The sequence below is a fragment of the Vidua macroura genome, chromosome 17 (assembly GCF_024509145.1).
Source record: "Vidua macroura isolate BioBank_ID:100142 chromosome 17, ASM2450914v1, whole genome shotgun sequence".
In the NCBI taxonomy this organism is placed as follows: domain Eukaryota; kingdom Metazoa; phylum Chordata; class Aves; order Passeriformes; family Viduidae; genus Vidua; species Vidua macroura.
The window spans coordinates 6,428,532-6,453,930 of record NC_071587.1 but is presented as its reverse complement, the minus strand read 5'-3'; the positions used below and the strand labels follow the sequence as shown (position 1 = coordinate 6,453,930).

The 25,399-nt window shown below is 45.5% G+C and overlaps 2 protein-coding genes across 8 annotated transcripts; one reads left to right on the top strand and one right to left on the bottom strand.

The window, feature by feature from the left end:
* The first annotated feature begins 1,295 nt into the window (after positions 1–1,295).
* TTPAL (alpha tocopherol transfer protein like) lies at positions 1,296–10,716 on the top strand. Of its 7 annotated transcripts, none has more exons than XM_053992750.1 (5): positions 1,296–1,348; positions 2,883–3,335; positions 4,051–4,244; positions 5,998–6,108; positions 6,841–10,716. In XM_053992750.1, the coding sequence occupies exons 2-5, from the start codon at positions 2,897–2,899 to the stop codon at positions 7,114–7,116; spliced, it is 1,020 nt and encodes a 339-aa protein (XP_053848725.1). In that variant the 5' UTR covers positions 1,296–1,348; positions 2,883–2,896; the 3' UTR covers positions 7,117–10,716. The 7 variants fall into 7 exon arrangements, with proteins under 7 accessions (XP_053848725.1, XP_053848729.1, XP_053848727.1 ...); XM_053992754.1 differs by lacking the exon at positions 1,296–1,348 and adding an exon at positions 1,373–1,378; XM_053992752.1 differs by lacking the exon at positions 1,296–1,348 and adding an exon at positions 1,442–1,471.
* A 345-nt stretch (positions 10,717–11,061) lies between these two features.
* Positions 11,062–19,141, bottom strand: SERINC3 (serine incorporator 3). Its single transcript, XM_053992748.1, has 10 exons — positions 19,056–19,141; positions 18,406–18,567; positions 17,777–17,970; positions 16,949–17,028; positions 16,115–16,252; positions 15,118–15,287; positions 14,317–14,407; positions 13,738–13,915; positions 12,699–12,926; positions 11,062–11,995 (listed from the first exon to the last, which is right to left on the bottom strand). Exons 1-10 carry the CDS (start codon positions 19,092–19,094, stop codon positions 11,857–11,859), a joined length of 1,419 nt encoding a protein of 472 aa, XP_053848723.1. The 5' UTR covers positions 19,095–19,141; the 3' UTR covers positions 11,062–11,856.
* Positions 19,142–25,399: the final 6,258 nt, after the last annotated feature.

Here is a 25,399-nt window from a genome sequence, read left to right as displayed (position 1 = left end):
GAGCAGCAAATCAGAGCTGAACCTTGCATGCTGCAGAAGGGCCCTGATTCCCACTGTAGGCTCCCGGGATTCCCACTCTTTGTCCAACTATCCTTGACTCCCTCTCCTGGCTGAGAACACGGCTTACAGCGAGAGACAGGAGAAAGCAGCGCGCCCCAGGGACATCCCTGCAGGATGCTGAGGCGTTTGCAATCAACCTCCGCGTCCCTTCATCTGCGGGGTTAAAGGCGGCATTTCCCCCTCTCCAGCGAACCCTTTTTAATGCAGCAAACCTGGGAGTGACCATCTTCTTTTATTACAAATTCCATGCAGACAGGCCAGGCATCACCACCTGACCTCCTGTGGGATAATATGGTTTTCTGTCCTGTCAAAAACCAAACCGAAGCCCAACTACTCCAAAATTCTCCTTTTATTAACATTTATGTATGTCATATATATATATATATGCTTGCCTGAAGCCTGCTTTGATGCTGCTCTAGCTGTGGTCAGTGGTCCCACACCAGCTCAGGCTGGCAGGGAGAGCCATAAATATTTGTATATAAAATATATAGGATATATAGGGTATATTTGTTTTTATATATGTGTGTGTGTGCATATATATATATATATATATATATATATATATATAAAATGTATTTTTATATATGTGATTATATATTATATATAATTAGTATGTAATCTGTAGATTCTATATGTAAATATACTTGCTGTATGTTACATAATTATATATATATTACATATATACATTGTAATATTATATATTATATACACATATAAGATACATATATCCATATGTACACATTAAGTGTACACGTAAGTGTATTTAAAAGCATATGTATACATACATATGTATGTATATACACACATATATGCATAATAAAAATATATCTTATACATAATACATTCTATACATACAAAATGTATTTTTGCAAGTGTAATGTATCTATAAAATCTATAAAATGTGTTTCATAAAATATACGTATTATTTACATATATTTGAGTGTAGATATGTGTATATATATGTGTGTATATATATATATATATACACGTGTGTGTATATATATAAAATTCTGCCTTCGTGGCCTGCCGTTGTCACAGAGGATGAGGTGGAACTGAAGGACCGGTGTCCCTTCGGGGAGCGTCCCCGGGCCTCCCTCTCGCTGCACGGAGCAGATGCCAAAGTCGGAGGCAGCCCCGGCTCTGCCCCGGGCCGACCCGAACCGGCCCCGCCGCGGCCGCGGGCCCCGCCCCGGGCCATGGCGCAGGCGCGGCGGCCGCGTCACTTCCGAGCGGCCGGGGCCGTTCCGGGGCGGCGGGGCCGGGACGGGGCTGCTCCGCGGGAGCTCCGGTACGGGCGGGTGTGGGCCCGGGAGCGCCGGTACCGGTGGGCTGCGGGGCCGGGAGCTTCGGTACGGGCGGGTTGTGGGGCCGGGCGCTCCGGTACAGACGGATTGTGGGCCCGGGAGCTCCGGTACGGGTGGGTGCGGGCCCGGGGAGCGCCGGTACCGGTGGGCTGCGGGGCCGGGAGCTCCGGTACGGACGGGCTGTGGGCCCGGGGGCTGCCGGGCCGGGCGCTCCGGTACGGACGGGTTGTGGGCCCGGGAGCTCCGGTACGGACGGGTTGTGGGCCCGGGAGCTCCGGTACGGACGGGCTGTGGGCCCGGGGGCTGCCGGGCCGGGCGCTCCGGTACGGGCGGGCTGCGGGCCCGGGAGCTCCGGTACGGGCGGGCTGCGGGCCCGGGAGCTCCGGTACGGGCGGGCTGCGGGCCCGGGCGCTCCGGTACGGGCGGGTTGTGGGCCCGGGCGCTCCGGTACGGACGGGCTGCGGGCCCGGGGCTGCGCGGGGTCTGGCGGTCCCCGGCAGCCTCCTCGCCCCTGTGCCGGGGCGGGCGCTCCGCGCTCGGGTTTGGGTGCTGCCCAGCCCCGGCTGGACCCCGGTGAAACGCGTCCCGGGGGCTGTCCCGAGCAGCGGGGGAAGGTGAGGTGGGAGCGAGGCATTGAGGGCTGTGTCAGTGCAGGAGGAAGGGGGTGTGCGTGACAATGTCCCTGTGGCAGGCGGGTCCGTGTGATAGCCAGGAGCGGTGTGATGTGCTGTGAGTGCGAACAGCTCAGCAAAATAAAGCCATGTTTCCCTGCCAGCCCCAGGTCCAGCTACAGGAATTATTTTGTAATTTTTACTCATCTCTGTCCACTTGTGATTGGATTTGGAATTTCAGCTCCCAGGTCAGACATATTGACATCACACGGAAAAGTTAAAACTAGATTAAGCTAGCCTCAATTCCCACGCAGTGCTGGCATAAGAGTCTGCAATTTTCTTACCTGCTCATCCAGTCTGTGCACTGCAGCCATTTTGTATATTCCCGAGTGCTGAATTGCTCAAAACATTCCCCTGGGCAGAGGTGTTGGTAAGTGCATGTGTTTGCCAGAGAAGTTAAGGAAAACACCTGGCTGTCTGGGTTTAGATGGGGGAGCTTCTCAGAAGAGGGTGTAATTCGACCAAATGTGAGAATCTTGACAAACTGGGATGTTTGCTTTGCTTTAGTTTTCAACTGTAAATAGAAAATAAAGGTTAAAGCAAATTAAATTCTGTGTTTTGCGGTGAAGCTGTGTAATTCTGTGTTTTAACTTTAATTGGTTAGGTTTCATCCAAGGTAGCATCCTACCTGCTAGGTAGGATAAAGAGATTAGAGTAACTTGCACTTTCTAATCCTGGTAGGAGAATTAAAATGAACAGTGTGCCTTGACTGTAGCGCTGCTTCTTGGAAAGGCAGCGTCTTCAGTTAGGAAACAGAGGGATTCAGAAGATAATAAATATGTAAACAGTCACTGTGGTTGTAAGTCTGTGGGTTTGTTTGTCACGTGCAGCTCTTGTTTTTCGACAGATTCCTGCTGCATTATGTCAGGAGAGAGCGACTGCACCAGGACAAGTCCGTCAGCAGGGTCTCCATCAGACAACGAGCTCCTGCCAGACCGGCCAAAGTATGTTTGTACCCTGTCTCCTGATCTTGTTACCAAAGCCCGGGAGGAGCTCCAGGAGAAGCCTGAATGGAGGCTCCGTGACGTGCAGGCGCTCCGGGATATGGTGTGCAAGGACTATCCCTCCCTGGGGACGTGCCTGGACGATGCTTTTTTGCTGAGGTTCCTCCGAGCCAGGAAGTTTGATTACGATCGAGCTCTTCAGCTCCTGGTGAACTACCACACCTGCAGGAGGACCTGGCCAGAGGTGTTCAGTAACCTGAAGCCATCTGCAATAAAGCCTGTCCTGGAGTCAGGCTTTGTCACTGTGCTGCCTCACCGGGACCCGCAGGGCCGTCACGTCGTCTGCATCCGCCCAGGTACTCAGTTGAGTGTCTCTGTTCCCCATCCTCGAGGTGTGTGTGGGCCAAAAGCCTATTCCCTGCTCTGCTGTGAACAGTGGTGACTTGCACAGAGTATGTGGGCTCTCTCAAATTTGAAAAGCTGACTGGGGAAGGGAGGTGCTGGTCCTTGGCCAGCATTATTCCAGTTCCTTTTCCTCTGTCAGCAATAACTGCAGTCATGCCAGAATGAAAATGCAGTGAGGTGGGTCGATGAAATATTAGGCAATTCAAGGAAAATTATTATGGAGTCACTCAGATTGAAACAGGGCTGCTGGCCTACCCTTAGAAGCTCATCATTTGTTTTTACAATAAGCAGAGAGAGAAGCCTATAGCTCTGACTCCTGTGTAAATAATCAGAGTCTTTCATGTGCTTTTGGTGCTGCCAGGCTTGCTATAAATTTCTCTTCATTCATTCTCCTCTCTTCCATTTACCTGCCTTCTTTCTGAGCTGAAATTGCTATTAATGAGCTGTGCTGGGTGGAGAACGGGGTTCTTAAAACCATTGCCTTTGCTCCCTGAAGTAAACATGAGTTGCCATTTACCTCTTGCTTAAGAAAGGCTGCTCTGAACTAGAACTGTGGCTATACAGACTAACTTTTGAGTCCAGGAAAACAGAAAATCAGTTTTTTGGAATGTGTATTGTTAGCTTATCTTCACTTTCCGACTTACCATCCCTGTCTTGTAACCTCAGACAGATGGACACCCAGTAATTATCCGATTACTGAGAACATTCGTGCCATATACTTAACCTTAGAAAAACTCATTCAGTCCGAAGAGACCCAGGTGAATGGAATTGTAATCCTGGCAGACTACAAAGGAGTCAGCTTATCTAAGGCGTCTCATTTTGGTCCTTTTGTAGCCAAAAAAGTGATTGGAATTCTTCAGGTAAGACCTGAACTGGTGGGAAAATAAGTTTGTGCATTGTAAATGACTGCTTCTGTGTGTAGAGTTCTTAACTATGTCACCACAAATGTCATCATTTTGGCTTTCACTAGCAGAGTTAAATAAGTCTCTGCCCAGCCAGTTTCTCACACCCTTGCAGCCAACTTACCTCACTTGTCCCTTTTTTTGACTTTTGCATACCTAAAACTAAATTTGCATTACAAATGCAGACTTTGAGTTGGAACAGACGAAAGCAGTTTAGCTAGGTAGTGGTAAGGAAGAAAGAGAGCAGAGAATTACAGTTAGGGATGAGACAGTGAGGAAATGGCCTGATATTTAAATGGTTCCTGTCAGCCAAGATGGAGCCAATCATGGGGCAAGTGCAGCAAAAAGTGCTGCAAAAATTTTAAGAGGACTTTTGAATGGGTGTGATTTGAGGAAGATTTCCATCCATGCCCTGAAGGCAGAGGCTTCTTTAGCACGGGGGCAGCAAAAGAGACAGTAATGAAAATAGCTCTGCCTGGATGTGTGGAAGGAAAGTGTTGGAGAGCAAGTTAGAGCAAAGGTATAAACAAAGTGAAGCTGGGCAAAATGGGAAGGAGAAGGGACTCAGGAGTAGCCTGGCCAAAGTGGCAGGAAAGTCTGATAATTTCATTTGATGTTGATACAGTCTAGAGGAGTGAGATGAGAAAACTTCTCTTGAATGCGTTCATTCCATCATTTTGTTCTGGCCTGAGCTGGTTACATCCTTTATTGTATCCATGGGGGGAATCAGGAGAGTGTAGGAGATGAGATTGGTGAGTTAAGGAAGGCCTTTATAAGAACTCACTCATTTACATTATGATCTAGATGTGTCATTTAACTGGAAGCCCATATTTAATTTGTACAAATAAAGTCATGGGCATCCTACTGTTCCTACTGGAAGATATTCACAAAACAATAGCTGGACTTGGGGAAGGACATAAAGGTGTGGTGGGATAGAAATGTGTTGCATCAACCTTGCTGAGCTGCAGCTCCTGTAAAGATGAGCTAATTCACTGACGTTCCTATGGAGAAAAATATTCCAGCAGTGCCTCTTATCTGCTTTTCACTCCAAGCACTGACTTATTTGTATATGTAGGCTCGTTATAGGGGAAAGAAACCTCACTGGGTCCTTAAGTGCTGATCATGAGCTTCTGCCTATGAAAAATATTTCTGCAAATAAAGTTCTGCAGCAAAAATCCCATAATAAGCTGTTGTTTTAAACTGGCCTGTGTGGGAAACAGTGTTTCCTAGTGATATTAGATTACTTCTTCACATAAAAACACATTTTAGAGTGTCTTGGGCACCAAATCTTGTTGGACACACTTAGAAGCAGCCTGCTCTGGCACTGAGTGTGGTGCACTCCTCAGAGGCTGCAGACATCACTTTGTGACTGCATCCTTATCAAGGCTGGGAATATCCAAAGGACAGGGGTTACCTAAGTGTTTTTGTCAAGGGAGATAAATATCAACAATAGAAATGAGGATTTACTGTCAACAGTGTATTTTTTGATGGTTTTCTTGTCCCTTGATTTTGTTTTTATGCTCACAGATGTCATCCTAGGACTGCTCTCTGTAACAAGTTGAATTTCTGTTGTATTGGTTTATGTTGGTATATCAAATTAAAGTTGGGGAACCAGTGGGTTGTGCTGGCAGTCAGTCTCAGAAAATTTTAAAAAGAGAAAGATGGCAAATGTTTTTTAAACTGCATTATAAAAATCTTCTTTACCCTTCAGGATGGATTCCCCATTCGAATAAAGGCTGTTAACATAATAAATGAGCCTCGTATATTCAAAGGCATTTTTGCAATCATCAAGCCTTTTCTGAAGGAAAAGATTGCAAACAGGGTAAGGATCTATGTGATTTTAACATTAATATTTGTAAGTTCCTTGCTTGGCTACACTTAAATAAAAAAAAAGAAAAATTATAATACTTGACAGTTGGAAAAATGTTGGTGCCATTTTACTTTTTGCTTTAATTTTTAAAAATATGCTTGTTGGGAAAATTCTCTGTGAGACAGAAACTTCGAGGAACTCAATACTGGCAAAATATTAATATGGAACTTTAGTACATATGCTCTGTATCCAGGACATTATCCCTGTGGTTGGATTATTTGGGCCAGTAGCACTTAGTTCATGAGGCGGTGTCACAAGAGAACTGTGTTGCCCCTTCCTTGCTCTTTTCCCTTAAGCAAGGGTCTTATGTGGCACAAGTGTCCTCTCCACAGGACTGTGGTTGCTAAGGATGATTTTTTTTTATTGTCCACAAGGATAAGTACTTTAAATCCCATGAGCAAACTTGGGGGTGAACTGAATCTGGAACCTCAGCCCAGGCACTTGTCAAGTCTCTCTTGCTGGGATTTAGTCTGGACAAGGTGTGGATTTTGTCTCAAGACTTCTCTCACGGGTGTGTCTGACTGCACCTGCTCACTGTTCTGTGCTGCCACTTGCCCATGAACACATCAGTTCTTAAAGCTGTTCTTTAGCTCAAAATAAGCTTGTTAGCTGACTGTTCCAGCAGTTTGCTGCAAAGTGTTTGATGTGCAGTAATTTTAAAGCTCTTTTTGCTTTCTCCTTCAGTTTTTTCTTCATGGCTGTGATCTGAATTCCCTTCACCAAAACATTCCTCCAGTGATCCTTCCTGAAGAGTACGGTGGCACTGCAGGCAAGCTGGACATCTCTGCCTGGAACGAGCTGCTGCTGGCCTCTGAAGAGGATTTCCTGCATGATTTCTCAGAGCTGGTGCTCCCCTGTGACAGCTCTCCCCACGACCTGCTAGTGAGTGGGGATGCTGATGAAAAGCAGTGTGACGATTCCCTGCGAGGGATGAAACCTCAGCTCTATTACTGTTACTAACAAAGCACTGCAGGGAAGATTTCCAGCACAGTTAAGATCTGCTCTGCTAGGTGATGTTGTGAACTCTGCCTTACTCCTAAACCTGCAGTTTAGGGACAGACTGCTGAGGCACTTTACACTGTAGAACCAAAGGAAGCTGGAGAGGGCACAACGGGGGCAAGGCAGAGTTCCGGGAGAGTAAAAGCAAAAAGCAAAGTTAGGTAGAAGACTTGAGGCTCATCAACCTCTGTGTGAATAGTGCAAACTGGCCTATTCTTTCTAATGATAAAGGAAAAAAAATATTGCAGATAGGTAAGCTTGACAATTTCTTGTCCCCACCCCACACAGGTGAAAAGTGAGGATGACTTACAAGCTTTGTGATTATCTGGTCCCTTCCCCTTTTGCAAACACCAGTAATGAAAGACTGGTGAAAAAAAGAAGATGGCTTTTGAAACCTGCAAAATATAATTCTATAGTGAAGATTGCTTAAAACCATAGAAGTCTAATTTGGCCTGTCCTCTGTCACGTGGTTCACATTGTGAGTTGGTGTTTCTGAAACATTTCTTTCAAATTAATACAGAAAAAAAATTTACTCATCAATACCTGTATGGAGATCATCTCTTAAACTACTTCTTCACAGTTGGAGGAACTGTGACCGATGGATTAACTACCATAACGTCTATACCAAGGTTTATACAGCAGATGCAATCTTCATTTTCAGAAAAAAGCAAGTTTTTCAGATCATTTACTGAGGCTTTTGATTGGACAACAGCCTCAAATAATGAGGTTCAGGACCAAATAAAAGAAAGCTGTGTCAGCCACTTTCCCACATTGACAGTTCTTTTCTGGTTGAGATAAAGAATTGGGTAAGTACCTCATACCCAGGATGTGTGAGGAGGTTTTGTAGCAGTTGGCATGTGATGTATAGAAGGCAATATTTCATGTACGACAGCAAGGTGCTGCTTTAGCTTGTTACTTTGGGCTGAATTTGAGTTTTAAGTCTGTGAAACCAAATGCAGACAAGCTTTTTAAAAGCACATTCTTAAATTTCCTGATATTGTAGCATTTTGTTCACTGTGCTTGTCAGCTCTTCTGTGAAATGTTACAACCTGGTTTTTGACTTTGTTGACCTCTTTTGTCTTTGGTTTTCATGTTCCTGTATGAAGTTAGACTTGAATCATCTCTGTGATGTTTACCCATAACTTGTATGCCTGTGCTTCTAGGTCTTTGTCTAGAGACAGAACTAACATTGATGTCAAACCAGGGTAAGATACCTGTGTCTGAATAAGCTGTTCCCACTCCCCAAGTTCATTTTATTTAATGGTCTTGACTTAACTCTCAGCACACTCTTTGCACACATTTTTCTGCACTATAATGGTGTGGAGATGGGAAACCTCACGAGGACGAGGAAAGCACAGTCTGTTACTTCAAGGTGAAATAATTCACTGTTTGGTGGAAAAGAACATCCCTTCTAATTGGGAACTTATCACTAGAGCACTTTCTCTGGATGAAATCTTGATTTAGTGCCAAATGTGATTACAGGCACCAGTTACATTTCTGTAAATACAAAACTAAATTATCTTGAGGATCTCAGACATTCAGTTTTCAAAGTGCCAAACTCTGTTTTGAATGTCTTTCTTCCTCTTAGTCCCCTTGCAGCATGACTGCACTGCCAAAAGGAGACTCCTCTAGGACTGTAATGACTTCCTGACCTGGCAGAAGACCTCATCCTGGAACTCAGGGGTGGCAAATGCCATACCTGTCATCCTGACATAAAAAGAGACTCTGTTCTGAAGAGGGGTAAAACCATGAAGCTTTTTTTCTTTTCTGGGTGGCATTTCAGAATCTGTAGGAGCAGAAAACTCATCACATGAACAGTTTTAGGTTAAAGGTGGGAAGATATTATTTTTCCTCAGTGAAAGCATCTCATTTTTCTTACCTTTAGAAGTCAATTGTAACTCCTCTTTGATAACTATTACCTTTAGTGCAGGGGAAAAAACCAACTACCCTTTTCATCTACTTAAAGTAAGGTAAAAGAGTACTGCTAGGCAGCTCCTCCTTTGTGACCAGAATATGCTCTCTGTTTTGCAGAAATTAATTCAGTTTTTTTCCACCTAGAAGCCAGTAGCACACAGCACCAGGACTTGGACAGATCAGTGGTTGCCCACACTGCTGAACTGCTAGAACAGAGTGGTGCCTCTGTTGTTTCAGTGCCTCTTAATTCCAGTCACGATGTACAACTGAAAAAACCAAAATGGACCATTTTACCTAGAGATGAAGGCATCACTGGTAGTCTTTCCTTAATTGTGTTGCAGGGTTAGAAGTGGGGGTATAGTGACTGTAGGAACAGCTACTTTCATCCCCTTATGTAACTACTAGAGAGGAAAGTTGGATATTCAAAATTCTGTTTAGTGTCCTTCAAAAAGAAATAAATCTGGTGGTGTTCAGCAGAAGGCTGAGGAACCTCTACAAAACTCACACTTTTTCAGGCTTTTATATTTTCTTGCACACCTTAAATAGTAGGCAGACTAGATCCACCTCGCCCCTTTCTTTCCTCTGCTCACTAAGAATAAAGAATATGATTTAAACATAATAAATGAGGTTATAGGGTTGTGCTGGGTTTGGCTGGGGTAGGATTTTCTTCACAGGAGTCAGTGCTGGCTGAGTTTAAACCACCACAGCTGCCAGTGCTGAAAAGTCCCAGTCTTGTGCCTCCAGAACTTCTTTTTCTTAAAGCTGGCTTCTGGGCAGTGGATGTCAGGATGCTGAATTAAGCCAGGCTTTATCAGGCATCTTTTATTTCTAATTTGCTGTTCCTTGGCTTTAGAACTGAGGCAGGAATTGCAGCTTCACTGAGCTGTGTCTCTAACCCTGAAGTGTGTCTGACCAGTGCTTGGCATGTCTTACAGAAAGCACAGCTCTGGCTTATGTGTGTGCCTGGATACAGAGCTGAGAATGTTCTTTGAGCTTTAGCACTCAGTAGCAAAGACATCAGTTTGTTCCCAGAATTTCTGGGAAATTTGGAAAATAAACATTTGTGTCACATATAGCATCTCCTTATTACAGGAGGGAGTAGTTTTTTTGCTTGGGGGTTGTTTGGTTTTTTTGGATTTTACAGCACAACCACTTTTTTCCTTCTTTCCACTTGAAATAACTTTGTTTTCCATGGTTATATATGCCTTTTCCAGTGCATATGCCATCCCTGCCAAATCCAACACGGAAATCCAGTAAGGAAGGATACTTGAACTGCATTGGCTTTAGGTGGCACAAAAGGTAGCTGCAAACTGTACATAAAAGTACTTGAATTTATACTCTTGTAAATGGGTGTTACGAGCCCTGAGGTATTTTCAGGAACTGGCTGAAGTATCATTTTTGTTAAATCTCATTTTGGCTTGAGTTAATCATATTGTTATTCAAATATTAATTTTGCTTTCTGTTATATGTGAGCCTAGAGGTGTTGGGTGGTTAAGTGTACATCTTATTTTGATAAAATTTATTTTTATATTGCATTTTATAAAACAAAGTTGTCAAAAATGTGTAAGTTTATGATGCATGACTGGGTGATTAAACACATTGTAACAGCTGCTCATTTGATATTTTCAATACATTTGTCTTGTGTCATGTTGGTATCTTTTACTGTAAATGTCAATAACACACAAATTCCACATTTACATACAGCTGCTACTACACATAATCACCACAGCACTGCATTAGCAAAAGGTATTGCTTTCTGCTGGAAACAAAAATTTACTTGAATTGAGCAACTTCAAGGAACAGGATTTGACACTCACAGACTCACAAGGAAACTACTGTTTGTTTCAAAAGAAGTATGTCACTTAGTATTTACTGCATAGAGAAAACCCCCAGTCACATCCACCTGGACACTGCAGCTCTGAGCACTGCATGTGGTATTTTCCACTGCAGAAGGAACTGCTGCTTCTTAACACTTCAACAGAGCTGGGCCACTTTCAGTAGTTAGTTTGCTTTATTCAAATGAGTTTACAGTGCAAATGCCTTAGAGCCAATAATAATAATAATTCCATTTTTGTTACTTTTATTAAGCATATTGGACAACTGAAGTCAATCAATAAGCTCTATTTTCCAACATAATCATGAAGTTGATTAAGTTGCTCATACACTTACCACTCTATTTGGCAAACATCCGAAAAAAGTTACCATAGAAATTGCCTCTTAAAAAGGGCAAGTTTGTCTTAAAAAGAATTAAGAGTTAACCAGTTTTTCAACTTCAGAGTTGTTCTTTTGGTGAGGAAAAAGGGTGCTTTTTGCCACAACACAAAGTTAAGTAATTTAAATAAACTTTTACTGTAAATAAACTTTAGCAGTGGAATGTAGAAATCAAGCAGCATGGCTTACACTTCCAGAAACTGAAGCATGAGCATAGTAGTGCATTATGCTGAGTATAATTGTCCTTTAAAATATATTACTTCATATTTAACTAAATGTTAACTTCTATTCAGTAGAAGGTTGTGGCCTTTGGACAGAATAGATAATTTCTTTTGTGCTTTGACAACATATCTGTAGTGAATTTTAAAAATGCAGTAATAAGATAACCCTGGAAAAGGTTAAAATAGAAAGATAACTGATAATTTCGATGCTGCATCAAGCATTATGCAATATATAACTGTCTATCCAACTGCATTTTAATACCAACATAACAAACAGTAACTAAAGCAATAAATGAACATTTTGGCTGTCAGCAAAGAGTTCCCCACTTTTGTAAGCTCAGACAGGTGCAGGAACTTAACTGAAGTCTCTATTAGTAAGGACAAGAGGAGCCACTAAGGTCCAAAGATAAAGAAGCAGACAAACCCAGCTGGAGGTTATCTTCACCCACACGGCTGGCCACTTGCTCGTCATGGTTTTGAAATCTGCATCAGGGCTAAAAAGTAAAGAAGTTCATTAGTAAACACAGAAAGCACCTCCCCCTGTTCCTTGGTACCTCTCATGTGAATCTGAAGTGAGGGCAATCCTTTGGGGCACTCCAATGCAAGACTCTTTGTGAGAACATAGTGAGACAATTAAGCCAGCAGTTTCCTGTGGCTCCATCACAGGCTGTTCTTGGAACCCAGTTTTCAAGCCTGCTTGACCATGCTGATGTGCTGCTGTTCAAGGAAGTATTTGCTAATTCCTACAATGTCCTGGAAGCAGTGGTTCTGAGCTGCAGCAGCAGAGGGTATGTCCAAGTGTTTCCAACAGATGTAGGAAATCACATCTCTGATAAGCAGCACATACGGCTGTCCCTGCACATCTTTGCCAGGATGAAGAGCAGGCTGGCTTCTAACAAACTTTGCAGGAGGCCACCTGAAGCCAATTCCATGTCTATCCTTCCTGCTACTCCTCCAGCTGAAGAACTGCAGCCACAATTTGCCCTTGCAGCTCTAGAGTAGTGCCCTGGAACCACAGCTGCTGATTGTGCTGTGCTGCCTTCTCACATCTTAATTCAGTAACGCTACATTGAGAAGGCACAGCTCTACTGCAACTGGCACAGGGACAGCACCTTCACCAGCTTGGTAGGAGTAGGAGTCTCCTATCCCCATGGAAACACTGGCACATAGAACCATCACCTCCCCTCTGGCTCTTACCTGTACCAGTTGGTGAGTGTCATCATGATGTAAAGAGAGGCAAGGAAGAGCATGAAGTGGAAGAAGGTGTAGCTGTACTGAACCCCGTCCTTCTCATTGTCCGTGACACGGCGCACCTCTCCCTCCTCGGCTGCCCCGCTGCCTGTCCCCACGGTCTCCTCCAGGATGGCAGTGTCACTGCCAGACAGGGTCAGCTTGTTCACCTGGCTGTTACTTGAAGAGCGGATGCTGCAGTGTAACCCAAAGAGAGACCTGGTTAACAACTCCTTTTTACAGTCAGTTGTGTTTGCCAATCAAGGAAGCAATGGACCACAATGAATGCCTGGGACTAGCAAATAATATTTTTTGAAATCCATGTGGAAGCATAAGGAAATTCCTCCTTTTCATCCAAGCTTTTGTTAACTTAATTAAACAGCATTCCTAGTCCCAGATCATAAAAAGGTGTGGTTTGGAAGGAACACTAAAGATTATCTCGTTCCAATCTACCTGCTGTGGGCAGGGACACATTACACCTAGACCAAGTTGCTCAGAGCTCCATCCAGCCTGGCCTTGAACACTTCCAGGAATGGAGCATCCATAACTTCTCTAGACAACCATTCCAGTGCCTCTTAACCCTCACAGTAAAGATTTTTTTCCTAATATCTAATCTAAACTTACTGTTGCAGTTTTAATCCATGTCCTTGTAAAAGTCTCTATGTTCCTTGTAGGCTCCCTTCAGACACTGGAAAGCCACAATTAGGTCACCCCAAAGCCTTCCTTTCTCCAGGCAGAACAAACCCAGTTCTCCCAGCCTTTCCTCACAGGAGAGGTGCTCCATCCCTCCAATCATCTTGTAACACATTGTTCTGTTATCTGGATCGGGCTTACAAGGCTTATCCTCATGCACAAAGCGAAACACAGGTTTATGAGCAACACTGGCCTCGGGCCTGAGACAGCAGCTGAATGTGAATAAATGCAGGTACATTTTACACTAGACCCAGATTCAAGCAAAGGAGGCAGACCCCAATTCTTTATCACTGGATAGCAGTGCAGATCCTACCTGGAATACAAGAGGCAAAGGACAAAGATAATCAGTCCAACAACACTCTGGGCATCCCACCACTGCAGGGACTTGGGTGGCGCAGGAGTGGCAGGTGGGACAGTGGCATTGGCTGGAACAGCTGTGGGTGCAGCTAACTGGGTGATGATGTTCAGCAGACTTGGGTTACAGTTTCTTTCTGAAAGGGATTTCAAGGCAGATTAGAGGGATGAGCTTTGCCAGCATTTAGCTAAGAAAAGATGACAGGTAAGCTTGCAATTTTTCATTCTCTTTAACTGCTGATCTCTACAATTCTCCAGAGGCAGAAATTGCCTGCAATATTTTTCCTGCCTGTGAGCTAAACAAGGGTATAATAAATAAATAACATCAGAATTCCCTGACACTGTTTCTTTCCCCCCGCCCCTTACAACTCCCCAGTTTAGTTCTGCAAGGAGGCTGTTTGATGCTTTCAGTCAAGTCAGGTTTTCAGCCTCACTGGATTTGATTTGAACAGATCAGCAATTCCCACAGAGTGATCTGTAATAGCCATCAATTTCTGCTTTCACACCAAAATATGACTCAAGACAGGCAGTTGCTTACCAGGCTCATTGGACATGGCTGCCCAAGTGAGGTACATGGTGTAGAGTGTGATGACAGAGGACTGGAGGAGGCCAGAGCGAGGCTGATGTTCCTGTTCCAAAGCAGAAGAGCAAGCCAAGGTCAAAAGGACAAGTTTTACCCCACTGCCACAGATGAAACTATTACTAGCATGAAAATCATTGCTGTAGAAATGCACTGGGCTTTGTTCTATGTTCAAAAGACTGGAAGAAACTCCTTAGAGTTATATAATTTATGCAAAAAGCAACTCAAATAGAGAAAGAATAAACAAACCAAATCCTTTTTTTTTTGTGCCCAAGACTCAATTACTGAGTTAATCTCAGGGCTGTTAACTCAGTACAGGGCTGTTACTGAGTTAATCTCAGCCTTTTCAAGCAATTTTGTAGATGTGACTCTAGCATGTGATTTGAGCAATACCAGTTCAGAACCGAGTAACAAACTTTCCTCTAAAACAAGTTTACCCCTAATTTCAAAGCCACAGTATTAAGCAAATAAATCTCCAGCTATTTTGCTACTTCCCAACAGATTTCTCTGTTCTGCCAGGGCCTTCACCACTAAAACCATGCCAGCAGTCCTCCACATGGAAACAAAGTCCAAAACCATGTTCAAAAAAGCCTCTCTTCAGAAAATGTGTCACTATGTAGTGCCATGGTTTCAGAGCAAGATTTTTTTTTAAGCTCCTAACTAGCATAGCTATGTTAGCCAAGTTCTTATGTCTGACTGAACTGCTGTTACATCCTTCTCAATTCCCTGCTTTGTATGTCAGAAGAAAAGAGAAAATACCTGAACTTTTGGAAGGATAGAAACAATGGAGACAGCAATGCACAGGATCATGTTAAAGCTTATGAAGAATTTGTTCTCAGTGCAGTCATCAGGCTTCGTGTAGAAAACGTAGAAGAGAACAACAAAAACCAGGGACAAGGCATAGAACAAGCTTGTACAGGACAGCAGAACTGGAGGAAAAAAATTTTACATTACACATATAGCTTTAATAGTACATCTAAAATGGCTTAATGTCCAGCTAACACTGCAATAAGACAGTCTTTCTTCCTCACCTGGCAGTCTGGGTCACAAAACCAGACATTTTTGCCAGGTATGGCTAAATTTCTGCTTGGGCTCACTAAGCAGCATAGCTCAGAGAAAGGCCAGTGCTGCCATCAGGGAAACAGGACTTGCCTTGCAGCAGCAGTTTAATTAGTTTAACTGCTATCAGGCCACAGTGGCATAATGAGAGTGTGCTTTTGCACACTTCTCATGGACATTTACCTGCCCTGGATTCCTGTGCTTGAGGTCACCCATTTTTGTTTCCACTCTGTTGTTTGTAAGAAGCTACAAAATGCTGTTGCAGCATTCTTAGCTATGAGCTAAGAACCACAACAATTAGCACTTTGTAATTAGTGGCCAGCTGGGGAGCAGGCACCAAGGCACACTCAGAGTGGTCACTGTCACAGACACAACTGAGCTCCTGGGGACACAGCAGGGGAGGGGCAGAGCAAAGCTCAGGTTTGAAGAGAACCAGGCTCTGAGCTCTGCACATGCCCTGCAAACCAGGCAAGGGCGATTTATTAGGACCATCAGATGTGCTACTCACAAGCCTAAAATATTTTGCAATTTATTGAACAAGAAAAAGGAAACACTGCTGCTATTAACTACAGGTGTTTACAGCAGTGACTCAGGGACACTGTGCAGTTTAATTCTAGGTATGTCTGCAGATCAGTAAATGATATTCTGCAGGGTACTGGCCAGTACAAAAAGATCCTTTACAGGTTAAGACTCTTACCTGCATACCAGCATTTGGAATTCCCCTCTTCCATTTTCTCAACCCAGCTCTCATTCCAAGAGTGAGCAAAATCCACAAGTAGAACTAACTGGATAAGAATGAAGCAGAAGGCTCCAGAAACACCAATCCAAAACCAAGCTAGAAAAGGGTGCAAGAAAAAAAAGGTTAGCTTTCATCATATGCATGCTACCTCAGTTTAAAAACAAAAAAGGTCCTGATTATATTGCAGACAAATAATGAAAAAAAAACTGAAACTGTAATTAGAAATGTAGGTGCTGTTAATCACTTTGGCCTCAATCTGGCAGGAGCATGGAAGGAGTCCCAGCTAACCAGGGATGCAGCCAATGCTGGTCAAGCTGAGCATGGGAATGATCAGCCCAACACATTCAGAATGAAGGCAACATCTAACACGTGGCATCTTTGTGTACATAAGTGCCATCATGCCACATTTCTCTGAGGGTCAACAACCCTTTCAAGTTCCTCTGATGTGGCCAGACAGTAGAGGTTTCCCACACAGATTTTTCAGAGACTCTAGGAAGTATTTAACATTTGTCAGTGTCCCAGGTTACCCCAGTCTAGTGTCAGAAGACGAAGCTCAGTAGTGACTGTCCCATGAAGTAGAAAATTATTAACAACCAAAACCTATTTGGTTGAAAAGGGATTTCTTATTGCCATAACTTCAGCTGGTCACCAAAATACTGGATGGACCAAGGTACTCCAACAAAGATGGACAGAAACTGCATCTTCTACAAAGAACTTTCAGTATTGCCTGTTAATCTGTGAAAAGGTTTGAGCTTACACAAGTCAGAATTCCATGATGAACATTAACTGTACCTCTTGTGAAAGGCCCTTCGGGGATATAAAACGCTCCAACCATGATAGCCACAATGGCAGCTACCTTGAAGAACCAGAACCTTTAAAAGAAGATAGAAGTCATTAATATTGGTCTTACTCCACACACAGTCACTTCACACACAGCAGTCACGTGCTACATGATCTGTAAGCAGCTTGGTCCTGCTCCAAGCAGGGCTCTGGATCATATGATCCTGTTGACCAGGGAGGTTGAGGACTTCCCATCCCTGGAAGTGTTCAAGGCCAAGCCTGGATGGGGCTCTGAGCAACCTGGTCTAGTGGAAGGTGTCCCTGCCCACGGCAGGGGGTTGGAGGTGGATGGTCTTAAGGTCTCTTCCAACTCAAACCATTCTATAATTCTATGATCCTATGCTCTCCAAAGGTCCCTTTCCAATTAAATGACTCTATGATGATTCAGTCATCTAGCCCAAAACTAACTCAGTTAAATCAGGGAATTGGAAATCAGAAGCCAGTTTCTCCTGGCTGAGTCAGACTGGTCTTGAGAATGACCCAATATGTGCCAGAGGCAGCACAAGGTTGGAAATATAAACTAGCTGCAATCTGACATCTCTGTGAAAACACAGAGCACTGCCCTTTTGATTACCCCACCTCAGAGTGGCACCCTCAACCCAGACACTGAACATCTTACATAAGAAAGAAGCTTTTAAGGAGACCAAAGCACTACTCTGTACTGGGTCCAAAAGAAACCTGAAGCTGTCTGTGTGTGCATAAAGGAATTTCCACTGTGTTCAGCAGAGAAGCTGGAAGGAGGAAACCAGCTGGAAGGGCAGCCAGCTGGCTCACACATACCCATTGTGTATGGAAGCTCTCGGGTCGTTACTTGTTTTCACTTCTATCATGAGCAGGGAGAGCAGGAAGAAGAACACGGCCATGGCAAAGCTGACACGATAGACAGCTCTGTACCCCACAAACACATCACAGCTGACAAACCCCTCCAAGTGGGGGATCTGAGTGTGAAGCCCTTCGTCACAAAATCCAGGTATCTGCATGAAGACACATTTAATTGTAAATTTACATCTGCATTTGCAATTACATTTTTTAAGTCCTGTAACAGCCAAGGCTTTTAGTCAACAAACTTCTGAGAGATCAGAGAACAAAAGACCTTATTATCATTTGTCTCTCCCCATGTCAACACTTTTCACCCAGGAAGATTAAGATTCCACAGCAGCAGGCCTCTGATAACAACTGACCATCTCCAGGTCTGGTCAGATTTCAGAGACCAGGCATGCACTAAAAAAGGAACATTCACTGAATTTGCTGTTTCAGCCAGAAGCCATTCAGTACACGCAGCCTCTTAACTCAGGAGCAAGGACACTTGGGTGTTTGTGTGTCACACACAATCCATTCCAAGTAAAGAAAACCAATAGTCACTGGCACAAGTAATGGCATTGAAAACAGGAGGTTTTCCCCCTCCATACCTTTTTCAGCTGCTCTTCCATGCCTGGTGCCAGCATAATGCAGGCAAGTGCAGTACTGAGGAGGAGGAGGAAGGCATAGATAAGACGTGTCACTGTCGAATTCTTGCCGTTGGGGCAACATCGGCACAGCAAACACGAGGCACCGCTGCACAGACAGGGAATCTGAAGGGCAGAGACAGGAATAGTAAGGGCATTCCCCTCGAAGCTGACACCGACGCGTTAGGCGACACCGAGGGGAAAACCCGAACCCCCTTTAGAGACACTCCCGTCCCGGACCGCACAGATAAACCGCTAATCGGCGCTCCCGACAGCGTGTTTGCGAACAGCCCGGAGATAACCGGGTTTATCGGCCTGGGCTGCCCCTGGGGCCTCGCCAGGGCGGGCCCCATCCGCCAGCCACCCGCTCCGGCCAGGCGGGCCCCCGGCAAGGACAGGGGCGGCTCCAGCCGCTCGGAGCAGAGCGGTGCCCGGCTGGAGCCGCCCCGGCTCCGGGACTGCGCCCGCGGGGACGCAGCGTGGTGCCCACCCCTGGCCCGATCCGGGCCGCCAGCGAAGGCACCGCTCCGGGCCGGCCGCGCTCCCCGGGATGGAAGGGGAGGCCCGGGGTGTGAAGGGGCAGGTTTGCGGCGGGAGCGGAGCCCCGCACTCACCCAGCTGGCCAGCGAGCAGACCCCCAGCACGGCCCCCATGGCGCCGCCGCCCCTCCGCCCGCTTCCGGCTTCCGCCCACAGCCCGCGGCCTGGGGGCGGTGCCAGCCCGGCTCCGCCCCGAGCCGCCGCCGCCGCTCATTGGCTGTTTCCCAGCGCGAAGGCGGCCGCCCGCCAATGAGAAGGCGCGATGCAGCCACGCGCCAGTGGGAGGAGCGGGAGGGTCAGCGAGGGCAGGGGCGGGGCGATGTTGTTTATCAACACTTCTTCCGCCTCCGCCGAGGGGAAGGGAGGGACGCTGATTGGCCGGAAGGTCAGCGAGTGGGCGGTTCCTACAGCGTTTTAGCCAATGAGTGAGGCCGCCGCGCAGCCCGGCAGCCGTTCCATAGCAGCCCGCGGCCGCTGGGGGCGCTCGGCGGCGCCGGGGCGCGCGGCCGTTGCCATGGCAGCAGCGCGGGTGGCGGGCGCGGGCCGGCACCGGGGCTGGCACCGGGGGTGGCACCGGCCCGCCCGGCATTGTGACACAGCACACCGCCTTTCCCTTCCCTGGGCACCGGCAGCCCGCGGGGCGCCTTGGCGCGCCTCGTGCCCCGGCTAACTCTGAGCCCTCGGGCCCCACGGGGCGCGCCCGGCGCGGTGACAGGCGTCACGGCCGTGTGAGCGACACCCGCGTCACCGTGACCTCACCGGCGCCACCGCCACAACCGGGATGCTGGGAAAAGCCAGCGGGAAGCCTTCTGCCGCCTCGTGTCGAGCCTGTGCGGATCGTGGCGCGAGCAATGGCCGTGGCCCAGGGGCTGGCGACACTGCTGTCACCTGCCCTGCCGGGGGCCGCGGTCCTGCTCAGCCTCTCGGAGTTGTTTGACCGTGGCAGAATCTGTAACTCATTCCCACCATTGAGCCATCGTGGTAACAGACAAGTGCTTGTGCCCCAGACTCACATCGCACAGAACGCTCCAGGCTGGGATGGATCGATCAGGATCATGGAGTCCAGCTCACGGCCGTGCATGGACAGGCCCGGCAATCCCACCGTGTGCTGACAGGGTTGTCCGAACACTCCTTGAGCTCCGGCAGGCTTGGGGACCGTGGCCCTGGGGAGCCTGTCCCAGCCTGTCCTTTTGGATGAAGAACCTTTTCCTAATACCACTTTGCTGCCCCTCTTTTCCTTTATGACTTGCTGAGCACTGAAGGGTGTCCGTGAATTTTGCCCTGTAGTGTTAAACCGGAGCTCTGGGTGGAAGTGGGAAAGCTCAGGAGCTTTTCAGAGGTGGAGTTTCTCAAGGAGACACTTCTGCAGCAGTTCACACTAGGCTCAGTTCATGCTTGGAAGGTGCACAGCTGCAAAAGCTACAAGTGAGCTCCTTTAACGTGGAAGGAGGAAGGTGGGGGAGCTGTGAAAGGAGATGTTGTTTTGCAGCTGCCCAGAACACAGGGGCTTCCCTGGGTCTGGATTCACAGCACACTGCACAGGCTGCAGCCTGGAGGAGGTGGAGAGGGACAGCCGAGTGATTTCACTCCTCCTCACAAAAGTCTGGGAGCAAATGAAATGGATGAGAGTTGGCTGTGATGATGTAACAGCACAAGGGTTTGACAAAAGTTTGCACAGATGTTTAGGAAAGCAGTTTGCATTGGTTTTAATTGGCATTAGTGTTGCACAATATCACAGGGCAGGGGCAGAACTGGGACCAGCTGGTTTACAGCATATTTTCTGGCTCTAGCAGTTCCAGCTATTGCACATCACTTTACACTCTGTCAGACCCTTCACACAGTCCCTGTCCAAAAAACCTGCTTCCATCACAGAAAGGCGCTAATAATCAGAACGACAGCTTTACTGCCATGTAAAATTGCCAAGAAATGACAAAGAGCATCCAGTAAACCTGCCACTTATTTTCCACAGTAGTTTTAACACTCAGAATATATGAACGCTATGTTAACAGTATCATCTCTTGCAATCAGCCTTATTCATGAGGACATCCAGGCTTCTTTCAGAAAAAGGTCACTCCATAAATCATTGGAACTGTGCTTCTTTCAGATAATAGATGAGCCTTTACTTTATTGCTAATGTATTTTTATTACCCTTCTGGTTGCACCAGCTGGATCTGTAAGAAAGCTTTTGCTATATCCCTGCTTCTTCACTGTTTGTCCCAGTGAATATATGCAGAATAAAGGCACAATCACAAATTCTGTGTTCCCAGTAATCCTGGGCAAATAATTCAAATACATTGGAATATTGTGTATTAGTAATGCAGTGATGAAACTCATCTAAATCTTGAACCTGAAAGTGTTTTATTCTCAGGAAATTTATGAGAAAAATAGTTTTGTTAAGTGCTGGTGATCCTCCACTGGGTTATGCTGGGCAGAGACAAGGGATGCAGATAAAAAGCTTTTTCCTTACACTGTCCACATAACAAGAGATTTCCAAGTGCTCATTTTACTTCCCAGCATAAACCCCCTCTGATTCTGCATCACATCACCTAAACCCCTACATGCTTAACAGGAGATAAGGATGAAGTCAGCCTAAGGACTGTCAGCTCTAGGAGCAAGACAGGATATGGCAGGAGGTTATCCTGGTTTGTACAAAAATACCCTGCTCTGGTTTGTTAATCAGCTCTGACAGCAGAAAGAAATGGTGCATCCCTTCTGTATCTATACATTATATCCCATACATATGTGAGTTGAAATGCCTAGAATAAACCCCTTGGAATTAGGTAATATTTAAAGGAAATGTGTCAGATTTAGTCATTTGAAAGCAGTTCTCTGCAGTTCCTTTGTGTAACTGAGCTCATAAAAAATTGTCACTCAAGCTTGTGCGTTAGTGCTATTCTTGTTACTCTCAAGGGTCTCCTTTCTGTGTTAACAAAAACGCAGATTTTTTCCTGATGTTCCCCTGAGTATGTGAGGGTTCCTGCTTTGCATGGGCTGTTTTTCTGCAGGTAATAGATCACACAGACACATTATAATTTAAGAATCCTTTGACCATCCAGAATCTTTCAGTCAGGTGATGGGAACTGCAAATCGGAATGGCTGTGTCAAACTGTCTGTAAAAACTAAAAAATTACATTCAGACATTGTCTGTGTTTCTACAGTAGCATTGGGTTGACTCATATTCAGGTCTAAACATCTTACTGTGCTCTGGCCTGCATAAACTTCCAAATTTAGATGTATTGGCATCACCTTTCTAATATAATCCTCCTAATTATTTGACTTCTGTTTAGCTTTAAGCTACATTTACATCTGTGCTTTGATTTGAGCTCCAGAGCATAAAGAATTGCAGTTTTTGTGGAACAACTGCTTTTCCAGCTGTTTAGTCCAGAATTTGAGTTGAGCTCTGCCCAACCATTCAGATTTTAACCAGTGCTTTGAGAACAGCTGTCAAAGCCCTCATCCATGAGGAGGTAAGTCATGAGATAATGGGCAAAATACTGCTATGGCTGGCACCACCAGCGGGTTTAATTAGTCTTTAAACAATCCGAGTTAACAGCTTCTACAAAATCACCATGTACCAGCAGGGTAGGTAGTCCTGCCAAGTACAAATATTGCTAAGTTTGTGGGTGACTTTCAGTGGTGTGTGATCTCAGCGTGTGCTGTGCACACAGGGGCTCGCTCAGCGCTGCCATGCAGAGACCAAGGCCAGCTCTGCTGCCATTCCCTGGGGACTCGCAGGTGAGTGGTGCCGGGGGCCTGGCTCATCTCTGCACACAGCCTGGCTTCACGCTCACGACCTCCTGATGTGACACCAGGAAAAATCAACCGAATCCATGCCCTCGAGCCTCCAAATACACAAGCTGATTTCTCTGCAGTCCTTTGCTCATGATTTTATAAATCTCTTCTTCCCTTGACTGCATGCTCTGTGACTGTATTAGCACCTGCCTCTGCACCTCTTAGGCTCTCTATTTTCCTATCATGTCATGGATACATGAGTCATCTTATTTGTGATCTGCTGAGCTGAGTGAGAGTCATAGTAGAGTTGTGTGCTTCAAGGCCATTAGTAACGCAGCTAAAACTTGCATAATATATTCTTCTGTGTCTAAATCCCTGAGAGATTGAGTAACTGTTTTCTTTTTCACCCCAAGTGACTATGCAACTGGATGAGTCACTGCTGTTATGATAGAGGAATTGTGATCTCTCTGTCTTTCCAGTTCTGTTTGGCCAGAAATTTATTTTATAGGGCACCTTTGTTCAATCTCCTCTAAGTCTTTATATGTCACCAGAGACCTTTTCACTGTCTTCAGTTCACTTAAGATCATGTGCTCTGGTCTGGAAACTGCATTAGTTTAGGTTATTGGTGAAACAGATGGAGAAAAATGTTCACCTTAATCTAATATCCTGGAATGATATTACTGAGCTCTTTCATCTCATTATTTGTGGAAGCATTCGTGAAACTTAAATGTATTGAAAAATATTTAAATAAAATTAAATAAAAGCTTATATAAAAAAACCCATAACAATAAAACATAAACAGAGATCTGCAGTGACATCTGTGAATGAACATGGAAGGCACTAGCAACAGATGGCTGGTAAATAGGAGGAGGAAGTTTCATGATAGGTGAATGTGGTACCCTGCAAACAGCACAGGGTGCTGAGACAGGGCCCCCAGGGGTGCAGGATCTGACCCAGACGGGGTCATTGGCATCATTGGATCAGCCCCAGCCCTGTGCTGATGTGAGCTGCTGGTACCTGTCCCAGGAGGAGCTTTGGAGCCAGAGGCATTGCTGGAGCTGGCACCTTCCCCCATCCCTGCACAGCAGAGCCAGCATCAACCCCTGTTCCCCTGGCAGAGCTGAGCTGGGCTCACCTTTGGTGCTGGAGCACCTCAGGGTGTGCAGGGCATTGAGGACCATGCTTTTAAGTACCCACTTCAAGAGTGGGTAGCCACAAAGCAAGCCAATCTTCCATCTGCGCATTGCCAAAGCACACTTATAAATGTTGCAGAGTTTATAGTTTCAAATGGTTTCATGCCTTTTCCTTGCTTGATATATTATCTTTTTATTAAGGCAGGATTTATTTCCCCTGTCTCTGTGACCCCATCTCTCCCCTGAGAGCCTGCACTGAAATCCAGCTGGCCAGCCTTTGTGTATCAGCAGAACAGTTTCTAGTGAAACAACAGTGGGAGGAAAAGTCAGGAGTTTCTTGATTTCATCCTGCCTTGAGCAGCAATGAGTTGTGTGGCTTTAGGTGAGCCACAGGACTGTGTGAGTCAATATGCAATATGAGAAAATGGGCATATCCCAGAGTCAGGGCAGACTCCGTTCATTCATCTTTAAATGCAGCTTAAGATCCTGTGAGTGCCTGAACCATTTTTTTTTCTTGCACTAAAAACAGCAACACAGAACCATACTGGTCATGATAATTTCTCTTAGCTGGAGATTTTTTCCCCCTTATTTTCCATTGTCATCCCCCCCCCCCCTCCCCCAGTGCTGCTTTCCAAGATGCTCTGAAGCCAGTGAAATAGTTCTTTCTCATAAATCTTTTAAATCATGTAAATCCTCCCAGCGTACCAGCTGACATTTCAGATGTTGCATTTTTGCATTTGTGCCAGGAAGCTTTGAGCATGTTACAGTTGCTTATGTTGTTATATTTTTTAAAGAAGGCAAAACAGTTCCTTCCTCTTGTGTCTTCAGCAGAGACTGTTTCTCCTTGAGAAAGGAGTTCACATGATCATATAGATGCGTCAGATAAATCCCTTCCCACGTTTGATATTTGCTAAGTTGAATGATTGCTATTCCAAAGCCATAGCTGGGATGGTTGTGTGATTTAACATCTCCAGAGCACTTTTTTTCTCCTATTCACAAGCTTTAAAGAAATAGTCTAAAAACTAAAACTTTAACTTAGAAAGACTCAGTAACCAAACACTCTCAGCTGTGTTATCTTCACAAATATTTCTCCCTATTTGTTTGTTTAAAGTTGGCCAAGAGTTCCACAAATACTTTTAAGATAACCAAAATGGGCATCCAGCTCAGAAAGGAACTCTGTATTTAGAAACTCTGAAATACTACTGGGGGGTGGCTGTGCTGTTAACTCTTTTCTGGTTGTTCTGAACCTCTGTGACATTGGGGAATGAGTCATGACATTGTTCTTTATCTAACTGTTTTTCCCATCCTAGATGATTTAGAAGTAAAAGTGCACTGGGGACTCTAATAATACAATGCCATGCTAGTCACATCTCTGGGTTCAATAGAGTTGTTGCCCAAGGGGGTGTAAATCAAGTGCTTTGCAGAAGGCAGCGTAAGGCAAGAGCTGGCAAGGCTCAGCATTCACAGCATCGAAGTGTACTGGGGGCAGAAACATTCACAATCTTAATCCTGGAAGGGAAGGAAGGGGAAGAACTGAGGGCTGAGTGTTGGTTT

Bases quoted from the DNA above. Each gene is read 5' to 3' on its own strand.
- TTPAL (XM_053992750.1), top strand. From the start codon at position 2,897: ATGTCAGGAGAGAGCGACTGCACCAGGACAAGTCCGTCAGCAGGGTCT. The intron at 4,245-5,997 runs GTAAGACCTGAA...TTTACCCTTCAG, and splicing joins AAGTGATTGGAATTCTTCAG to GATGGATTCCCCATTCGAAT. The intron at 6,109-6,840 runs GTAAGGATCTAT...TTTCTCCTTCAG, and splicing joins AGGAAAAGATTGCAAACAGG to TTTTTTCTTCATGGCTGTGA.
- SERINC3 (XM_053992748.1), bottom strand. From the start codon at position 19,094: ATGGGGGCCGTGCTGGGGGTCTGCTCGCTGGCCAGCTGG. The intron at 17,971-18,405 runs GTATGGAGGGGG...GTCTTCATGCAG, and splicing joins TGGAAGAGCAGCTGAAAAAG to ATACCTGGATTTTGTGACGA. The intron at 13,916-14,316 runs GTAAGCAACTGC...AATCCCTTTCAG, and splicing joins AGCCATGTCCAATGAGCCTG to AAAGAAACTGTAACCCAAGT.